Source organism: Nicotiana tomentosiformis, chromosome 3, assembly GCF_000390325.3.
Source record: "Nicotiana tomentosiformis chromosome 3, ASM39032v3, whole genome shotgun sequence".
Taxonomy (NCBI): domain Eukaryota; kingdom Viridiplantae; phylum Streptophyta; class Magnoliopsida; order Solanales; family Solanaceae; genus Nicotiana; species Nicotiana tomentosiformis.
In genome coordinates this window covers 149,691,778-149,711,379 of record NC_090814.1, presented here as the reverse complement: position 1 = coordinate 149,711,379, position 19,602 = coordinate 149,691,778, and the positions used below count along the sequence as shown (strand labels likewise).

Sequence of the window (19,602 nt, the reverse complement as noted above, 5' to 3'; positions counted from 1 at the left end):
ATCCCGACTAGGTGGATTTCAGGTCGTGACAGATTTGAACACTTCAAATATTATCTTAAAATATTTCGTAAATAAATTTAGACATAATAAACCACGGCTCTGATACCACTGAAGGATTACGTATAGGTGTTCGTAACACGCAGTAAAAGACAATAACAATCCTAGGAAGATCTTTTCGTGTTTAAAATTTATTTACATGTCAAAGATCGGATCTAAGATGTATCTGGTGAAGAGAGTCTCGTTTCAAAAATTCTTCGATAGTGCGGAGACTCTATGCGTATCCACACCGAGACCGGTTCTTGCTATCAACTCTTTGATCAATGAAACCAGCGAACAAATTGAACAAAATATTGTGCTGAAATATTTCTCAAAAATCCCAACTCAATGTTAGAAGAACAAGAAATACTTTTCTTGTAATGATATTCTCTCTCTTGGCTTGTGTTGCACTCTCACTTTCACAAAGTGATTTTCCTTCTCAAGAATTGCTACGGCAAATGTTTTCCATCACCCTTTATATAACATCACCTTTAAACCCTTTTTCTATTTGGTTGAGGTAATGATTTACTTAGGGTAAAAGTTTATTCCAAAATAAACTTCATGGAATTTTATGAAAAATTAGAAAATCACGTAACTAATAAAAACGTGACTGCCGAGTCCTTCACGTGATTCCTCCAACTCAAAGTTGGATTCTCTTATTTATGAACTTTTCATATTAAGGAAAATATTAATCACATTTCAATTGGGATGAAACTGCCTACAAGTCCCTTTTTGGACATTACATGTTAGTTATCCAATTCAAATTTGGATTCTAACTTATAAAACTTTTATATTAATATTATATATATACTATTATATAAATAAATATTAATTAAATATATCACATATATATTACAACCAAGAGATATAATTTAATTTTTTATTCCAAATAAAAAACTTCAATTTGTTCACAATATTAACTATATCCTCTGTGCTAGCAAAGAATATAATAATATTTTATTTAGACTAATAATTTAAATTATTTGACTAATTAAATTTTATAATTTAATTACCAAACAATAAAATAATTAATCCTTTAGCAAAGAGCAGAACACTCGTTAGTGTGCGACCCCATAGGTTCAATACTAAATCGGTAGTAAACTAATCATATCAATATACTAATCAAGGGTGGCATCTAGCAACACTCCTTAACGACCGGATAGAATGAAGTATACAATTTACTCTCAAGAACCAGTAGAAGAATAATGTAGTAATTTCTTCTGTCCTTATAGCTCTAGATCACCATAGGATATGGTTCAACTGTCAAATCGTAATAGGCGATGAACTATGTGTTCATGTTAAATATAATCGGCCATTGAATGACCTAAGAAACTCTTTTCTTCTTTTCATTCAATTACCCTGGCCAAGGTCTTAATTTGGTCGTTTATAATTCATGACAACATGGAGTTTAAACTCATTACCAAGAGTCGACAGATTCCATCTTGATCAATCACTAATTTTACAAGTATTTAATCGTACCCAATATCCTTTCAACTATCGTCGTAGGGCCATAGGTGTCTAATATCAAAGCACAATAAATAACTTGTCAATTACTATGATGATCTTAGGTCAAAGGAAACTCTTACACTACATTCTTCAAGAGAATATTCTATTGACAGTTTATGGTAATTCTAACCATTAGGAATTATCCAATGAGTCGGTTCAATGATCATATCTCTATATGCATCATCTATCCATGTAATTTAGTTAATGATATCAACTAATCTTTATCACATAAAGACGATCACATAAATATTGATCTAACCGGATTACTAATGTCCAAATTAATAATCCTATGATCAAGAATAAAATTTAGATTAAATTATAAGAAACTTTATTCTCATTATCATGATCTCCATCACGATGACATGTCTCAAAATGTAATCAAGAACCTTGTTAAATTAATCAATTAATTAATAATAACTATGATAAACGAATATCAAACTTCATATATCTTTATATCAAATAACGTTCACAAAAATATGTTCAAATCATCACATATGAGATTGGATCTAGGGCATATCTACTATATCCCTAACAATCTCCCACTTGCACTAGAGCCAATCATTCTTCTACTTCATTCCCAATTTCCACTTGTTCTTGTCAAACTCTTTTGTGCCAAGAATTTTAGTGAATGGGTGTGCATCATTTTCCTTTACATCAACCTTTTGAATCACGACGTCTCCACGTTCAATGATTTTCTTATTAAGTGATACCTTCGCAAAATGTGTTTGGATTTTTGGTGTGATCTTGGTTCTTTTGCTTGAGCAATGGCTCCAGTATTGTCACACAACAATGGAACCGCACCTTTTATTGAAGGAACCACACCTAGTTCACTTAAGAACAATTAGCAGCTTCACTGGCTGCTATATTGTCACGACCCAAAACTAACCCATGTCGTGATGGCGCCTATCGTAGAACTAGGCAAGCCGACTCATTTCCAAAACAAAATAATATTTTTATTTCAAAGATAATTTTAAGGTTATTTAACATAAAACCTCCATTTAAAGAGTTCAAATCAAAGAAAAATAGAAGTGCGGAAAAGAAAAGCCCGACATTGGAGTGTCACTAATCATGAGCATATACTACAATCTGTCTAACAATATCAAGGCTAACTCAGCCCGAAAAATAGCTAAATACAACTAGAGGAAGATAAGAGGGAGAAGAGCAGGGGCTGCGATCGCCAAACAGCTACCTTGCTATCTCCAAGAAAATCTGCAACCAGAACACTCAATAACCGCTACCGTGTCCAGCTACACCTGAATCTGCACACAAGGTGCAGGGAGTAACGTGAGTACGCTAACTCAGTAAGTAACAACAATAAATAAAGACTGAGCAGTAGTGACGAGCACTAAAGCATATAACGCTCATATCATGAAATCTCAGTAAAATACCACATGCTTTTAAAAATCAGGATTTGAATCAAACATCTCGTTTAAACCCAGTTCCAGTAAAAATCATTTTAAGACAGTTTTCCAACAATTTTTCAAACAAAGTCTCAATGCAAAGGTGAGCAAAAATGATGAAATCATAAATAGCCCCTCGGACAAAACATCACTCATATACAGCCCCTCGGACAAACCTCACAGTCACTCGTGCCACTCGGGCATACCTCATAATCACTCTTGCCACTCGGGCATACCTCACAATCGCTCATGCCTCCCAGTCACTCAGCACACGGCACTCGGCACTCGGCACTCGCACTCAGTAGGTACCTGCGCTCACTGGGGGTGTGTACAAACTCCGGAGGGGTTCCTTCAGCCCAAGCGCTATAATCTGCACGGACAACTCACGTGCGATAATAATAAAGTATGCTGCAGGCGGGCAGCTCCGATCCACACTCATCCTCACAAATCAGGCCCTCGGCCTCACTCAGTCATAAAGTATGTTGCAGGCGGGCAGCCCCGATCCACACTCATCCTCACAAATCAGGCCACTCTGGCATTTCAGTAAAACAGGGCATTCGGCCCAAAACATTTATATGCATCAAAATAGAGTCATAAAACTGGGTTATGCGGTAAACAAGTATAAACATGACTGAGTATAGATTTTCAATCGAAAACAGTGAGAGGATGGTAAGAAACAACCCCTAAGGGTCCAAACAGCATTGGCGCAAGGCCCAAACATGGCATTCAGCCCAATTTACAGAAAATCTTTCTAAAACATATAAGTATCAATGGTTTCAACAAAGTATGCAACTTTACAGTTGCTATGGGGCGGACCAAGTCATAAATCCCCAACAGTGCACGCCCACACGCCCGTCACCTAGCATGTGCGTCACTAAAAATAGCAGAATGATACAAAATCCGGGGTTTCATACCCTCAGGACTAGATTTACAATCGTTACTTACCTCAAAACGTGAAACTTTTTACTCTGCTATGCCTTTGCCTCGCAAATCGACCTCCGAATACCTCGAATCTAGTCACAAATAATTCGTTTCAGTCAATAAAATTCATTGGAATTAATTTCACAAGATAATAATGATTTTTCCATAAAAATCCAAAAATTAGCTCAAAAATCGCCCGTGGGGCCCACGTCTCGGAACCCGACAAAAGTTATAAAATCCGAAAGCCCATTCAACCACGAGTCTACCCATACCAATTTTACCAAAATCCGACCTCAACTCGACCCTCAAATCTATAAATCTTATTTCCAAATTTCTAAGTTTCAATCTCCGATTTACACCTCAAAATCATGTAATCTAGTCAGATTATTCGATGATAATTCAATATTATGGAGTAGAAATGATCACAAGGGACTTACCTCAAGTTTTCCTTGAAAATATATCAAAAATCGCCTCTCCTCAAGCTCCAATTTGTCAAAAATGGCAAATGGGACGAAGTCCCTGTTTTATAATTCTGCCCAGACATCCTCGGTTCTGCCTCGATCTTGGCCTTCGATCGAGGTCCTCGGTCCTGCCCCTCGATCCTGGTTCTCGATCCTGGCCCTCGATTATGTCTTCGACCGGCCTACGACTGTGACCCTCGACCCTGGGCTCGATCATGCCTTCGATCGTGGCCCTCGACTCTGGGCTCGATCATGGCTTCGATCGTGGCCCTCGACCCGGAGCTCGATCTGGCTTTGATCGTGTCCCTCAACCCTGAGCTCGATCTGGGCTCACATCTGGGCTCGATTTCTGGGTAGAAGCAATTTCCAACAGAAGGAAATTGCAGCAGTTGTTCTAGTTCAATATTTGATTCGTTAACCATTTGAAACTCACCTGAGGCCCTCGGGACCTCAACCGAATATACCAACAAGTCCTAAAATATCATACGAACTTAGTCGAATCCTCAAATCACCTCAAACAACGGTAAAACCATGAATTACACCCCAATTCAAGCCTAATGAATTTTGAAATTTCTAATTTCTACAAACAACTCCGGAACCAATCAAATCACGTCCGATTGACCTCAAATTTTGCACACAAGTCCTAAATGACATAACAGAGGTATTCCATTTTTTAGAATCGGATTCCGACCCCGATATCAAAAAGTCAACCCCCGGTCAAACTTCTCAAAAATAAAACTTTCGGCATTTCAAGCCTAATTCCTCTACGAACTTCCAAATAATATACCGGACACGCTCCTAAGCCCAAATTCACCATACGGAGCTATTGGAATCATTAAAATTCAAATCCGAGGTCGTTTACACATAGGTCTATATCCGGTCCACTTTTCTAACTTAAAATTTTTAATTATGAGACTAAGTATCTCATTTCACTCCGAGTTCCTTCCGGACTCGAACCAACTAACCCGATATAACATAATATAGCTGAATAACATAAAAGAAGTAGGAATGGAGAAAACGGGGTTATAACTCTCAAAACGACCGGTCGGGTCGTTACAATAAGCCATATCAGGACGTGTACATGTCATGGTATACATGATAACTCCCATTGCACTAGCGTATGGGATACTACTCATGAATTCTCTCTCTTCAGGTGTTTTAGGACAATCCTCCCTACTGAGAGTAATTCCAGTGCCTATCGATAGATAGCCTCTTTTGGAATTATCCATGTTATACCTTTTCAAAATGGTACCAATATACAAAAACTGGAAAAGTCCAAGCAGCTTCCTCGATCTATCTCTATAGATCTTTATTCCTAATATATAAGTTGTTTCTCCCAAGTCTTTCATGGAAAATTGTTCAGTTAGCCAAATCTTGGTACTTTGCAATGCCGGTGTATCATTCCCTATGAGTAATATATCATCAGCATACACTACTAAGAATATAATTGTGCTCCCACTAACCCTTTTGTACACACAAGGTTCTTTTTCGCATCTAACAAAATTGAAACTTTCAATTGTCTTGTTAAAGCGAATATTCCACTATAGGTTTTATATCCTTTGAAGATTCAACTAAAATCCATACTTAATTTTCCTTCATGGATTCCATTTCGGATTTCATGACTTTTTGCCATTTCTTATAGTCAGAACCTTGTATCACCTCTTCATAGGTCTTAGGGCCATCATCATTATGATCAACCTCATTTGATACATCATCTTGTACCATTAGATTCAATCTAGTTGGTACGTGACATTCTTATGTAGACCTTCTAAGAGGCTCTTGTACAATTTGCTCACCTTGTGTTGGATTTGGTTGTTATTCAATTTGTATTGGAACTGGTTCATTAACTTGTTCTTGAACTACATTTAGTTCTTGAACTTCAACCGTTGAAGATGGAAACTTCTTTGTCAACTTCAAAATATCGAATAAAGGTTCTTCAACTTGTGTCTCGTGATCTTGATTTTGTGTTGATTCATTAATTTCTTGAACTTCATCAAGTTCTATTTCTCCACTATAATTTCTTTCCAAACGAAATTACTTTTCCAAAAAGGTTGCTCTTCTAACCACAAACACTTTATGGTTAGAAGGGTGATAGAAATAATATCCCATTATTTCTTTGAGATACCCAATGAGCCTACACTTATCAGATCTTGAATCAAGTTTATCAGACTGCAGTCTCTTAACATAAGCTAGACAACCCCAAACTTTAATATGTTTAAGGTTAGGCTTACGTCCTTTCCATATCTCATATGATGTTGTAGAGACTGACTAATTCTAGAAAATACATACATAAAATACCTAGTTTGGCTATGAGACCACGGATTCACGTGCCCCATAATTGGGGTTATAGATCCGCCCCTGAGCACGACAAAGTACTCTACAAGGGCATGGAAGGGCATGTAATGTCTAATTTTTTGTTCATGTCTAACCTGTAATTAACTAACAACATTAACTTTTGTAGAAAATACATAGAAGCATGCACTTTGTTACAAAGAAATCGTTTCTTCTAGTCTAATAGTTATTTAGTTTCATTCTTTCAATTTAATAAGCAAATTGGCAGACCTAATTAGAGCTGAAAGTAACTGAATAAAGCCTTAGGAATTGGTGAATGTTTTTCCTATACCTCAGTTTTTTTAAGTTTTGAAGTTTTAATAGGCCATAAGGGTGGGTGGCCTGTCTTTGTATATTTAGGTTGCATTTGGTAGAGTATCTCCTTCTTCCCTGAATTAGTGGACGTCCGGTTTTATGCATTTCCTTTTTGGCTGCCAAACTTCAACAGTCGCAAAGCAAAAATGGTTTTTATTGCTTGGCATTTACTGTATTAAAAAAAGAACAAATAATTTGTAAAGAAGAAACACAAGATCAACTACCAATCTAACCTGAAAAGTGCTACCAAGTATTCTTAGTGTTATATATATACAAGCAACATGTACTCTTTCCAGCAAAAAAAGGAAAAATTATTCAAGCTTACTAAAAGCAAAATTAAAGACATCAAAGGTTGCTTGATCATCCACATTCCTTGGGCAAACGGCTTACGTTAACCAAAGAATATAGTAGGTATCTGGTTAATTAGTCGAGGTAATGATTTGTAGATGACGGATTATTTAAGCTGGAGAAGCAGGGCACATGCTAGATTACTCGGATTTCTATCCTTTGAGAATTTTGCATGTGCCCTCGCCCTCCAGCTTAAACCCCCGCCAATAATGACACTCGGGTCTTAACCCGAGTTTATGGCTACCAAAAAGATTAGACAGTGAGCAATGCAGGTAAGTCCTCATTAATTTACTATAGCCACCATTCTTTTTTAAATACATGAAATAATTGCATATAGAATTATTAACATTGACCACCTTTAAATATATAGCTTATTGCATAATGTTTATCTAAATAGAATATGAAGAACACGTCAATTAAATCATTCACAATGAGGTTGGCTTTCCAAGAGCTGAAGCGGCTGAATCCACGTAAAGTAGTAAGCAAGTGTAGAGTTTTAGCTTCAATCTATCAACTTTCTCAACCACACTGTTTTTTTTTTCTGAGCTTAAGGTACTTCTTAGCTTGTCCAACCATTTAAATGCAAGCTTAAGCTGTGATAATGTAAGAGCTATTTGGTATTTTGGTTCCGTTTGGCGCTAAGCACTTGCTTTTGTACATATTCTATAATTATGGCCAATATTTTGGCTAATGGAGTCAATCTCACATAAGTATAAGCATCTTTGTAAAGTGTAGACTTTGTTGGCAATATTCTTTAGGACCCAAAATACTACATTGTGTGATGGACATCATGTGCACAAGTTGTATCTCTTCTTTTACACCTAAAAAGTCAAGACTTTTTTGCCTATAAAAGGGAAGGTCATTAGTTCATTTTAGACACACCAACAAGATTTGAGTCTTCATTTCTTGTTTCTTCCTTTCTTTCTTTATTAAGAGTATTTTGTATGAAAGTTAAGTATTGGGAAGCACTTGTATGAACCTTTTCTTTGGAGTGATCTTGTGAGGTTATTCTCTTAGGGTTTTTGGGATTAATTAGAGTGTTTACTCTAATTTTGTATTCTCTTTTGTACTCTTATTGGCATAGTAAAATTGCTTCTTTCCGCTTGTAGACGTAGGTCACTTTGACCGAACCACGTTAAATTTGTGTCTTCTTTATATGCTTTAATTGTCGTTGTTATCAACTTTCATTGTCTTTGTTATTGTCACTATACCGTTGTTTGGCTAAATTCCGCACTACTCGGGTTCCCGATCCTAACATATTCAATAGATTTCTTAAAATAAATACAAGGTTATTTGGACCAAAGATATTGGGTTCAGCCGAATCTATAAACTATATATACGGTAGCTCCGCCCCTGTCACTACTGGTAGCCAAGACCAGGGCATGAATAATGTTCTGAGGATTGATTGTTTTCTCCAACAGTTTCTTGTTTCCTACATCACACCCTTGGGGTGCGATCCTTCTCTGGACCCTGCGTGATCGCGGGATGCTTTGTGCACCGGGCTGCCCAAGTTGCAATTTGTAGTTCTAAATGAGCTCGTTCTCCTCTTTAGATAGTGTAATGCATGTGAATGAGAAGAATCTGAGACTTTAACAACGAAGCCGTGGTTTGGCCACAGTTCATATCCATTTAAGGCAGGGACAATGCTGATTACTTGTAAATGGATTGATCTATATATATTCCCCACGAACTTTCTTATTGGTATTCATACTGTGAAGAAGCTTAATAAGTACTTGTACGAGGGATTCCATCTTGTTTTGCTCCTGGTTATGCCAAATATATGCATGTTAAATGAATTAAATAAAACTAATCCAAATCAAGAAGACAACAACAACAATGACCCTGTAGAATCCACAAGTGGAGTTTGGACTACGGAGGAGTAGAGAGGATGTTTCTGATAGACCCTAGGCTCACGACGATGGTAAAGGACGGTGGAGCAGTAACAATAAGCAGTAACAATGGCACAGTGGAACGATAACATCAAAGGAAATCCAAATCAAGAAGAACCTAAGAAAAACGAGATAGGCATTACTGCATTTCCATACAACTAATCCACTAACTATGGATAAGCAAAAATAATCATGGAATAAAAACTTAGTAATATTTTATTCCTTGTTTGGTCACTAATCATGACATAAGTTATTCCAGGATTAAAAATAGTACCAGAATAAATTATACCTGCCAGATAGTGAAATAGTAATCCAGGATAAGTTATCCCAGGATAAAACAGTAAATTCAACAACCCTAGAATTAATACAACATACTAAATAATCAATAATAAATAATATGATGATAACTAATCACAGTAAAATTAATCTCAGCATAACGAATCCTTACATATTTAATTGTCATATTTCTTTGATCATAAACTGCACTATGTTCTTTCCAAGTAGTCTATGGAAGTGGAGTTCATGCGTACGTACTGCAAAAGAACATAACTATACAAATTTGCATGTTTAGTCCCTGAAATATTAATAAATGTCGAATCTGGTCCTCTGATATTTAGTTAATATATTTAAGGTTCAAATAATTGAAATGTGCAGTTTTATCCTGCTGCTCGTGAATCTTGACAAATTTAATAATTTTTTTATTGTTAAACCATTTAAACTACCCATGTGTTTTGTCAAATTTATTATTACTCCAAAGTGCAATAATCCTGCATAACTCATTGGCCGCCACCAAAACTCATTTATGCTTCTAACTAAAACAGCAAATCCTTTTTCACAGGAAGCAGAGCATCAGACAATGGTGAAAAGTATGAGGAAAATGACATTTCCGGTGGCATATAAGACCTATACATTACGCATATTATATTTCCGACGGCATATAAGACCTATACATTACGCAAATTATATTCCGATGGCATATAAGACCTCTACTCTTAGTTTTCAAGTACTCCAGTTATGACCAAGAATGTAGTTTACCTGTTTGTGATTTTGCCAGTGTGAATGGGAGGAGGCACTAAAGCTTACGATCAAGTATATAGTGGGCCAAGAAAAAACAAAAACTGAAGACGGAGGGGAATCCCAGAGCCGGAACGATGTGGAAACCAAGCCAAGAAGCAAATTTTATATTTTTCCATTGCAAGGCTTCAAACTTTCCTTAGCTTCTAAGCCAAGACGCCGGGCCATTCCATTATCTAGTTTGATTTCAGATGACCCTTTTTGTCCAAATCCTGAATATGATGTGTTGGAACTTTGAGGGTAATCCGGTCACTTTTCTCTTGAATGTTGTGCTGGTCGCAGGGTCACTTCCCGGAAGAGGAGGTGTAACTATTTCGAGAGGTAAGAAAAGTATTGGATTTTGACTTTGCAGTTGTATGTAGGACTATTGAAAATGACATGTAATGTACTTTCATATCTGAGCTTCAGCTTATAGAGTCTTCCGAGCTTATTTCTTCAAAGCATTGATCTGTTTTGCATACTTGATACTAAGTACAGTCAGAGGTGGATCCAAGATTTGAACTTTTTGGGTTCTGAATTTACGGACTCGACTTCGAGTGCTAGTAATTAATTGGGTTATGAATTTAAATTTTTACATATTTAGTGGAATTTCTTAATATATGGTTTGAGCCAAAACTACTAGGTTCCACAACCCATATACTAAAGCTTATCCGCCTGAGTACAGTGTGTTCGATTTAATCTGTTCAAGAATCAAGAACATCCTTAAAGCCAAAAATGATACTTGTTCATCGTAAACTTTTACATTATTTCCCGAGATTACTGAATAAGCTATGGATTTTTTAATATATATGATGAAGTAATTCCTAAGGACAATGTTTTGATGAGCTTCCAAATATTTCATAATCAAGATCAAGAAAACGCCAAGGCTTCTGTTTCTGCCCAAACTAAGCTAGCATATAGACCATCAAGGTGGGAAGCCATGAGTTTGTCATGGCTTCCATATTCTGCTATTGTGCCCTCCTTCACAACAGCAATCATACTGGCTTCTCTAATTGTAGAAAGGCGATGAGCTACCACAACTGTGGTAGCCCTCTTGGAAATCTTCCTGAGTGCATCTTGAACATGCTTCTCTGATTCTAAGTCCAATGCACTGCTAGCTTCATCCAGTAAGAGCACCTTTGATTTCTTTAGTATGGCTCTTGCAATTGCTATCCTCTGTTTCTGTCCACCTGATAACTGAACGCCACTCTGACCAACCTGTAAAATAGCATGCCAAACTCTAGAGATTAGTCAAGTCATGCCCACCTTACTCTTAAAATCAAAAACATATGTGAGGCTTACCTCTGTTTCATAACCTTGAGGAAGCCCACTGATAAATTTATGAATGTGAGCTTCCTTTGCTGCATCTTCAATTTCAGCCCATGAAGCATTAGGCTTGCCAAATGCAATATTCTCTCTAATGGTGCCAGCAAATAAGGCTGGTTCTTGACTGACCAGAGCTGTCTGCCTTCTCAACCACTTCAAATTCAGCTCCCTCAGATCAACCCCTTCCATTAGTACTCTTCCTTGTGTTGGGTCGTAAAACCTCTGTATCAACCATATCGCTGTTGACTTTCCAGATCCACTTGCTCCAACCAATGCTACCATTGTCCCACCTCTGATCTTAAGAGTAAAGTTTCTCATCACTATGACGTCCGGCCTTGACGGATATGCAAATGTGACCATCTTAAACTCTATATCAAATGGCTTTGATATTTCAATCTTTTTTCCTTTCACACGCTCATTGCCTATTGTAGGCCTACGGTTAATGATAGCAAGAACAGCGGGTATTGCGGTTGAAGCCATAGAAGTATCTGGGGCAAGGCCAGCAAGTTGTCCAACAGCAAATGAGCTCAGCACAAGTATTAGGAAAATCTTATATACGTCACCGAAATTGGTATAGCCTTGCTTTACCAAGTAAGCACCAAACCAGAGAGTCAGGGTATATGCTCCATACATTGCACCTTGAGAAAGGCCTAGTGCTAGACCAAGCATTTGTGACCTTCTGACTGATGTTCGCTTGGGCTCAGATAAAGCTTGTTCAAATGATTTAACTATTTGCTCCTGAGTTGAGAATGTTGCCACAGTTCTTATATTTGACACAGCCCCTGCAGCTATACTGCTAGCTTTCGCATAAGAGCTGTTGTCTAGTTTTCCTCCTACATTTATAATCAAAGTGAGGTAGCTTGCTCCTAGAGTAAATGGTGTGAGAGCAGTGGCCAAAAGAGCTAATCTCCATTCAAGTTTGAATGACACACCAAGTCCAACAGCTGCTGAGCTCAGGCCCATTAGCAGTACAGAAAACCTATCACCAACAACAGACCTGACACTGACACAATCAACAGAAAGCCTTGACACTAGAACTCCAGTGGAATTCTCGTCAAGATCAAACCAACCAGGTTCTTGTTTGAGTATAGCTTTAAACAATAAACTTCTAACTCTCATGGTTAGCCTGGTACCAGCCCAACCACAGAAGCCTTGTTGGCCTACCATAGTGAATATACACCCAAATCCAAGACCAACTAGTATCAAGCAGAGGTATCCAACTTCCCTTTTCAATCTTGACATGTCTGTATAAAAGTAGACTTTAAGTGCTTGCCCTAGAACTAAGGGATAGAGGGAGAGAATTGCACCTGCAAGCATACCCAATATTAGCCCAACTAATAGCATTATCAGCTCGGGTCGCTGCAGGTTCCATAATTCTGAGAGACGATAGCTGTTGATCTTTCCTTCTTCTTTTCTGTGGCTTCCTTCTTGCATAGATTCTAGGTACTTTGATTTTGAGATTTCATATACACTTTTTACTCTCGAGACATCATAAATTGATTTCTCATAGGCAGAGAATTCCATTTCCTTTGGAACATCTCCCTCTTTTGACATAGGTTTTGGGACTGCTTCTGAAGCAAGCTTGATGAGGCCAAAGTAGACCCCAGCCTTTTCCATTAGCTGATCATGGTTACCTGTCTCAACAACTGAACCACGATCAAGAACGACTATAGTGTGAGCATTTCTTACGGTAGCTAACCTATGGGCAATCACTAACGTGGTTCTGCCCTTGGAGATCTTGTCAATGGCGCGTTGTACAATGGCCTCAGACTCGGGGTCTAAGGCACTTGTTGGTTCGTCTAACAGAAGAATTTTTGGGTCTTTAACCATTGCTCGAGCAAGAGCAATCCGCTGCTTTTGTCCTCCAGAGAGTTGGGTTCCTCGGTCTCCAACCTGTACAGGTACATTAAGTTTAGAAGTACCCTTTTAATATGCATATCGTTATCTTGTTAGATTATTGTGGAATATGAACTGATAATCCATATACTGCACCTGTGTATCATAGCCTTCTGGAAGTCTTGAGATAAAACTGTGAGCATTTGCCGCAACGCAAGCAGCCATAGCCTCTTTCTTGGTAGCATTTTCTTTTCCCATCATCACATTTTCAAGTATGCTTGTCCCAAATAGTACCGGTTCTTGACCAACCATACCTATCTGACTTCTCAGCCACTTCACTTGCAATGTTCTTATATCATGACCATCCAAGGTAATTAGACCTGCCCAGATATTTGTAATTTCCTTAATCAGACATGAAAAATATCCACAAACAGTTATACTTGCTATATAAGAAAGATTCATATGCTTACCCTGAACAGGATCATAAAACCTTTCTATAAGAGCAAAGATCGTTGACTTTCCCCCTCCACTGGTGCCTACTAATGCTAATGTCCTAGAAGCTGGAATGACTAAGTTAAGAGACTGGAGAATCTGGACAGTTGGACGAGCCGGATATGCAAAGGTAACACATTTAAATTCAATTTTCCCTCTTACAGTTGACAACCTCCTTCCCTCTGAACTGTAGGGATCTATCTCTGGAATCCTGTCTATAACTTCAAATACCCTAGTAGCTGCAACTGTTCCTTGTGCAAACTGAGCAAAGTAAGATAAGGATAGAGCCAAGCCCCTGCACAAATAGACATATGGTTTACTTAAGCCAGACCAGATATGCTGCCAATGGCAAAAATTTAGTAGTTCTGTTTACATCAATTGGTAAATTATTATGATTTCCCTATTATGGAATAGTTGTCAATAAGCTGAATTCTTCTGCAATACATTGATGATTGTTAAATGTTTGCTTCCTTTAAAGTTTGAGACTTCCTCAAATTTCATTTATTAATTTAAGTTGATTAGCTTATTAAATCTTCTTCTGGTGGAGGGAAGATAGAGAGAAAAATGACAGAATTATTTACCTGCCCCCGACGTTAACCCCAAAGAAACAAGCAATGGCTTCACCACCTGAAAGCTCTCCCTTTGCTACAAGGATTGAACCGTACCAGAAAGCCAATGCCCATGTCGCATAAGTAACTAAATAAATAACTCCAATTCCTGCTCCTTTAGCAAAACCAACCTTTGCCCCCAAACGCCCCGAATTCTCCAGAGATTCCACATATTTTGCATCTAAAAAGTCCTCTGCTACAAAAGCAGTAACGGTCCTAATTGAACTCATTGCTTGCTCTGCAATGCTGCCAGCTTTTCTATAAGATTCCTTTACAAAAGAACAACAAAACTCAGTGTGCAGTTTAAAGTGAACTAAACAGAGAAATATTAAAGTGAACTCAGTGTGCAGTTTAAACTATTTGAATAGGAACGGCATTTTGATGCATTTGTTACAGAAATAATAGTAGGCGAAAGTATTAAAATAACAAGGAAACTGTTAGTTTGATGGAGAAAATGCCACTTCAATATTGTAGCTGATTTTGGAACTTGTGAAGGTTTTAGGAATGCTGTGAAACAATTTTGGACGGTCCAAACAGAAAGAGTGTCATATAAATTGGGAGAGGAGGAGTTACGCTGAATTGCATTGCATGCCTCTCACCTCTTCTTTCTGTGTGAGGCCAACATAGATGGCTTTATAAGCAAGGCCACAGAACATAGACAGTGGTGTGACTGCAAAAACTGCCAGGGAAACCTTCCACGATCTTCTAAAACCAACTGCGTAGCCGTTGATGAAAGTGAAGATATGGTGAACAAAATGTGCCATCTGCATGAAGTACAAAACTACACGGGATCAGAGAGGCTGTTGTATGCATTTGGTGTGAGTTCTCTTTGGATTAGTTTAGCCATTGTATAAGTGTGGTAAAGGTTAACACACAGCTTATTTCACTATTAAGAAGTGAAAACTTATCAGTTTAGAGTATCAATGGGCAAAAAGAAGTACCTTTTCTCCCATCACTTCTTGGATTTGTGCCACATCACTTGAAATTCCATGCATGATTTCACCAGTATTCAGTTCTGTATCAAAAAATCCAATGTCCTGTCGTAAAACAGCTCTTAGGTACTTTGTTCTTATTCTATGAGCTGATCTTTCTCCCACCAATCTCCAGCAAGTTGTCTCTGGCATAAGATGATTAAAGTGTCAACTGTGATTACTCTCCTTTAAACTCTAAAATCCAGAATAGTATATATGAGAATACAAATGTCTAAATTACCTAAGTATGCTCCAACCACGACTACTGCTGTTAGCCCTGTCATAAGCACACACACCTGAAGATTGTATCAATTATTATAAGATCTCTTGAGATTTAGATAATGAGTGTATAGGCAATTAGTTGCTCTATTTAGGATTAATAGTATTCATTCATTTTTCTCTTTTAACCGCTAGCAGGAGAGAAAGGAGTTATTAACTGAGATCCTTGACAGATTCTTCATTCTTACTCTAACTCTATTCAAATCCTCCATACAGAGGTCTCAAGATCAACCCATTTTTAGTAACCCGCCCAAGTTTAAGCGGTTTACTTCTGACTCGTTTGTTAACTAGACTGAACGGGTTGAACCCGAAATGGCTGATCAAACTATTGATCCAAAATGGGTCAAAACAATGTAACTGACGGGTCAAAATGCAACTCAAACCCAAATATACAATATAATTTGGAGATCGGTAATTATGTAAATTTGAAAGAACTGAAGCTAATAATTTAACAAAAATACATTAGCTTCGCATTTTTTCTTAAAAAAACAAAATAAAAAAGGAGGGAAAGTTGGGTCATCTTTAGACAAGTTGGGTTATGACTTGTTACTTAACCCATTTTGACCCAAGCAAACTTTCAGCAGGTTGAGTTATGACTAGCTTATTGATTTGACCCGTTGACCCAACCCGCCCTTTTGCCACCTACACCTCTACCAAATTCTTCTATGTCAACTTTTCTACGGATAAAAAATTGCAGGGAAGGAGGAGCATACAATGAAATAGTAAGTATATATTACCATTTCCACATCCTTCATCATCCGATCTTTGTCTTTGTCCAGGGCAATTTTGTTTACGAAATTACCAAAAAGATAAGAATACCAAGGAAGAGATCCTCCATTTATTAGAGCCCCCATACAACCCAACAGCAGTAATAGTATATCCAACTTGCTGGAGTATTTGAACAAGCTCAACAACCCTACTGGCTTAGGAGCTGCTGCCTCATCCTCTGCATCATTTTCTTCATCGTGTATTATAGGATTCTTGTCAATATCATTGTACAAATCATTTCCATACTGCTGGAAATTTGATTGTTTAGAATATTGAACATGGTGGCTGTGTTCGTCGTAAACATGATCAACACATTTCACGTCACAATCAGAGGTATCATTAATATTGAAGCTATGTTCCATCTGATCAAGGTGTCCATGATGATCTCTAACGATGCCATGATTATGAGCATTTGACCTGCAACGTAGTTTAGCATGATTAGTATTGCCTGTGTATAAGCTTTTGATACTGAAACCATTTTGAGTCATTGTGTTTGTTGAATACATAATATAATTAAGTGGATCTTTACACAAATAGTCGACTGGATTCACTGTTTACTTTTCCTAGCCCCAGTATATATAGATTATACACTGATTATACATAGTTATACACATATTATACATGGATTATACATTCGTCGGCTATTCCTAATTTACGCGGTTAGGCGGGTGGCTATTTAGGTTAAGTCTTCATTAAGTAAGGGGTGATTAAAAGTGTGCTCTTCCACATGCTTAGCCCATGTAAAAAGAATCAGACATGCACGTAAAAAAATGTGTGCTCTTTATAACAGTTTTAGCTTTTAGATGATATAGTCACACAATTTAACATTGTTACTAATGATATAGGTTGGTATCTGACCCGTCAATCTGGATTTGCCTTTCAAGATCTTCTATTCTGTCAAACTCTATCGACTGGAGCTCGTCTTTCACAGCCAAAGGACCACTTTTCCCAGCACTGGTCCCTTCTGTAATAGTTGCCAATTTTGAAGATTTGTGGGGCTTGCCCTTATAATCACGAGAGGCATAGGAATTCCCACTGGCCCTGGAATCAAAACTTTGAAGCTCAAGCCTTCCAGAAGGCTGGAGGCCAGAATAAGAATGATCATATGATGGATTAATGAAGCTATGGAAAACACCATTAGTCGTCCGCGATAAGTAATAATCATTAGCTGATTTCCTGAAAATCCTACTCCCATGTGCTGCTGAAGTGAAAGAAGCATCAGAAGCTGTCCACGGACTTAGTGCTGCACTAAGGTTGCGATTATCGCGCCACCCTATTGGCTCAAATTGCCAAGAAAGCTCGCCTTGCCATGACCTGTCAAACTATTTGTGTCACTTTTACTTCAACAATTTATATATATATATATATATAACATTGTTTTAGCCTATTTGCACAGTAAGACTTTCCGACAATGGGATTCAGTTGTACATCTTTCAATACATTTAACTACGCGACTGACCTGTCATCATCGGAGGCAAAAGGACTAGCAGGCGTGGGATTGCGCGCACGACTAAAGTTGTTGTAGGAGGTAGACATTGACATTGAGAATGATGTGGAAGGTTGCTGTGACACCACAGGTGTAGTATGGCGTCTCTGCCTAGTGGAAGATGAAAACTCAGAATGAGCCATTTGGATTAATGCTGTTGATGGTGAAGAATTCTGATTGTCTCTTTTCAAGTTATAGAATGGTAGTAGACAAATATGAACATAAAAAGGTATATTTACAGCTCTCTCTTAGCAAAATTTTCCTAGGATGAATGTTTTTGAACAACAAAATGCCTTTGATCAATCCGCCTTATTAAGATGCCTTCTGACTTCTCGAAGACCAAAAATAAGTGGTTTTGCATTTGTGTTTTTCAAACGTTGTAAAGTTTTTAAGTATTTCAGGACAATATATGATTGACCAATCATCATTTTCTATAAATAAAGCTGATGACTGTCGACTGCTCTCGTAATCTATAGAGAAAAAGAAAAAGAAAAAAGATTTATCTTAGGTCACTTAGTTTTAATTAGTGACTTTGGTAGGCCGGCTTTTAGTTTATAGGATATGCTGACCAGCCGGCGCGAGAATGATTTGTGGTCTAGACATTGGGCAGAGGGGGAGCCTAGGCAGTTGGCACGGAGCTAAGAGTTAGTCGCCATATAACAATAAAGTACAAAGCCGGATTTGAAGGACGTCAGGTTGTAATTATTTTAAGTTACGGGTTTTTAAATTAATAATTTGTATATATTCAATAAATTTTTTAAGACAAATATAGGGTTTGAACCAAAGTTATTGGGTTCAGCCGTACCCGTACCCGACACTCTAGCTTCGTCCCGGATGAATTTTTTAAGATAAATATAGGGTTTGAACCAAAGTTATTGGGTTCAGCCGTACCCGTAGCCGACACTCTAGCTTCGTCCCGGATGAAGTCACGCGTTCAAGACGTGAAAACAACCTCTTGCAGAAATTGCAAGATAAGGCTACATAAATAGTTCTGGATTTAAGCCATGGAAATGGCCTCTTGCAGAAATGCGAGGTAAGACTGCATACAGTGGACCTAATGTGGTCCGACCTTTCTCTAGACTCCGCATATAAAGAGAGGTTAGTAAACTAAACAATTTTTAGATTTATGTTAAGTTCAAACTCTTAATCACATAGTAGTGGGAACTATTAATTTTGACAATCTGTGATTTGGTCGCATGGTCGTTTTGGTTAAAGTAGCATTCAACTCCAGCTGTTTTATTAAGAAAAATCTTTTATGAAGAAAGTTGTCCCTCTTGAAGTCGGCCTTCGGCTAATGAGGGGGTCAGATTTCCATGCAAAAACGTAGGAATTAGTGAATTAACGGCTTTTACGTAGTTGTTTGTTTCTTATCTTTTATTTGTTTACCTTTGGTCATGTCTGTATCTTGTCCTTTGAAGTGACAATTGCCTATAATGCCACTTGAAAGAGGACATTGTTTCTCTTCTGTGATTCCCTTCTTGGCAAAAAACTTAATTATAGAAAGAGGTAAATCATGACTTTGTTACTAAACTAATTAATCTCATGTTCCTCCCTCTAGAAGAAGTCAATTAAACGA

The 19,602-nt window shown here is 37.7% G+C and overlaps 1 protein-coding gene and 2 long non-coding RNA genes across 3 annotated transcripts; 1 reads left to right on the top strand and 2 right to left on the bottom strand.

Moving 5' to 3' along the window:
• Nucleotides 1–8,567: 8,567 nt before the first annotated feature.
• On the bottom strand, nucleotides 8,568–10,372 carry LOC138907269 (uncharacterized). The gene is made up of 2 exons (XR_011415079.1): nucleotides 10,243–10,372; nucleotides 8,568–9,081 (listed from the first exon to the last, which is right to left on the bottom strand). It is a non-coding gene; the product is annotated as an uncharacterized lncRNA (long non-coding RNA).
• Nucleotides 10,373–10,384: 12 nt separating this feature from the next.
• LOC117281411 (uncharacterized) lies at nucleotides 10,385–17,901 on the top strand. The gene is made up of 2 exons (XR_004512044.2): nucleotides 10,385–10,602; nucleotides 17,386–17,901. It is a non-coding gene; the product is annotated as an uncharacterized lncRNA (long non-coding RNA).
• LOC104116022 (ABC transporter B family member 19-like) lies at nucleotides 10,950–18,169 on the bottom strand. The gene is made up of 11 exons (XM_009626792.4): nucleotides 18,000–18,169; nucleotides 17,399–17,854; nucleotides 16,510–16,957; nucleotides 15,735–15,789; nucleotides 15,464–15,639; nucleotides 15,122–15,286; nucleotides 14,496–14,791; nucleotides 13,893–14,209; nucleotides 13,579–13,802; nucleotides 11,563–13,479; nucleotides 10,950–11,478 (listed from the first exon to the last, which is right to left on the bottom strand). Exons 1-11 carry the CDS (start codon nucleotides 18,167–18,169, stop codon nucleotides 11,131–11,133), a joined length of 4,572 nt encoding a protein of 1,523 aa, XP_009625087.1. The 3' UTR covers nucleotides 10,950–11,130.
• Nucleotides 18,170–19,602: the final 1,433 nt, after the last annotated feature.

Coding starts and splice junctions, on each gene's coding strand:
- LOC104116022 (XM_009626792.4), bottom strand. CDS start 18,169: ATGGCTCATTCTGAGTTTTCATCTTCCACTAGGCAGAGACGCCATACT. Junction 16,958..17,398: donor AGGCAAATCCAGATTGACGG/GTCAGATACCAA, acceptor ACTACGTTGCAG/GTCAAATGCTCATAATCATG. Junction 14,210..14,495: donor GGGGTTAACGTCGGGGGCAG/GTAAATAATTCT, acceptor CTATTTGTGCAG/GGGCTTGGCTCTATCCTTAT.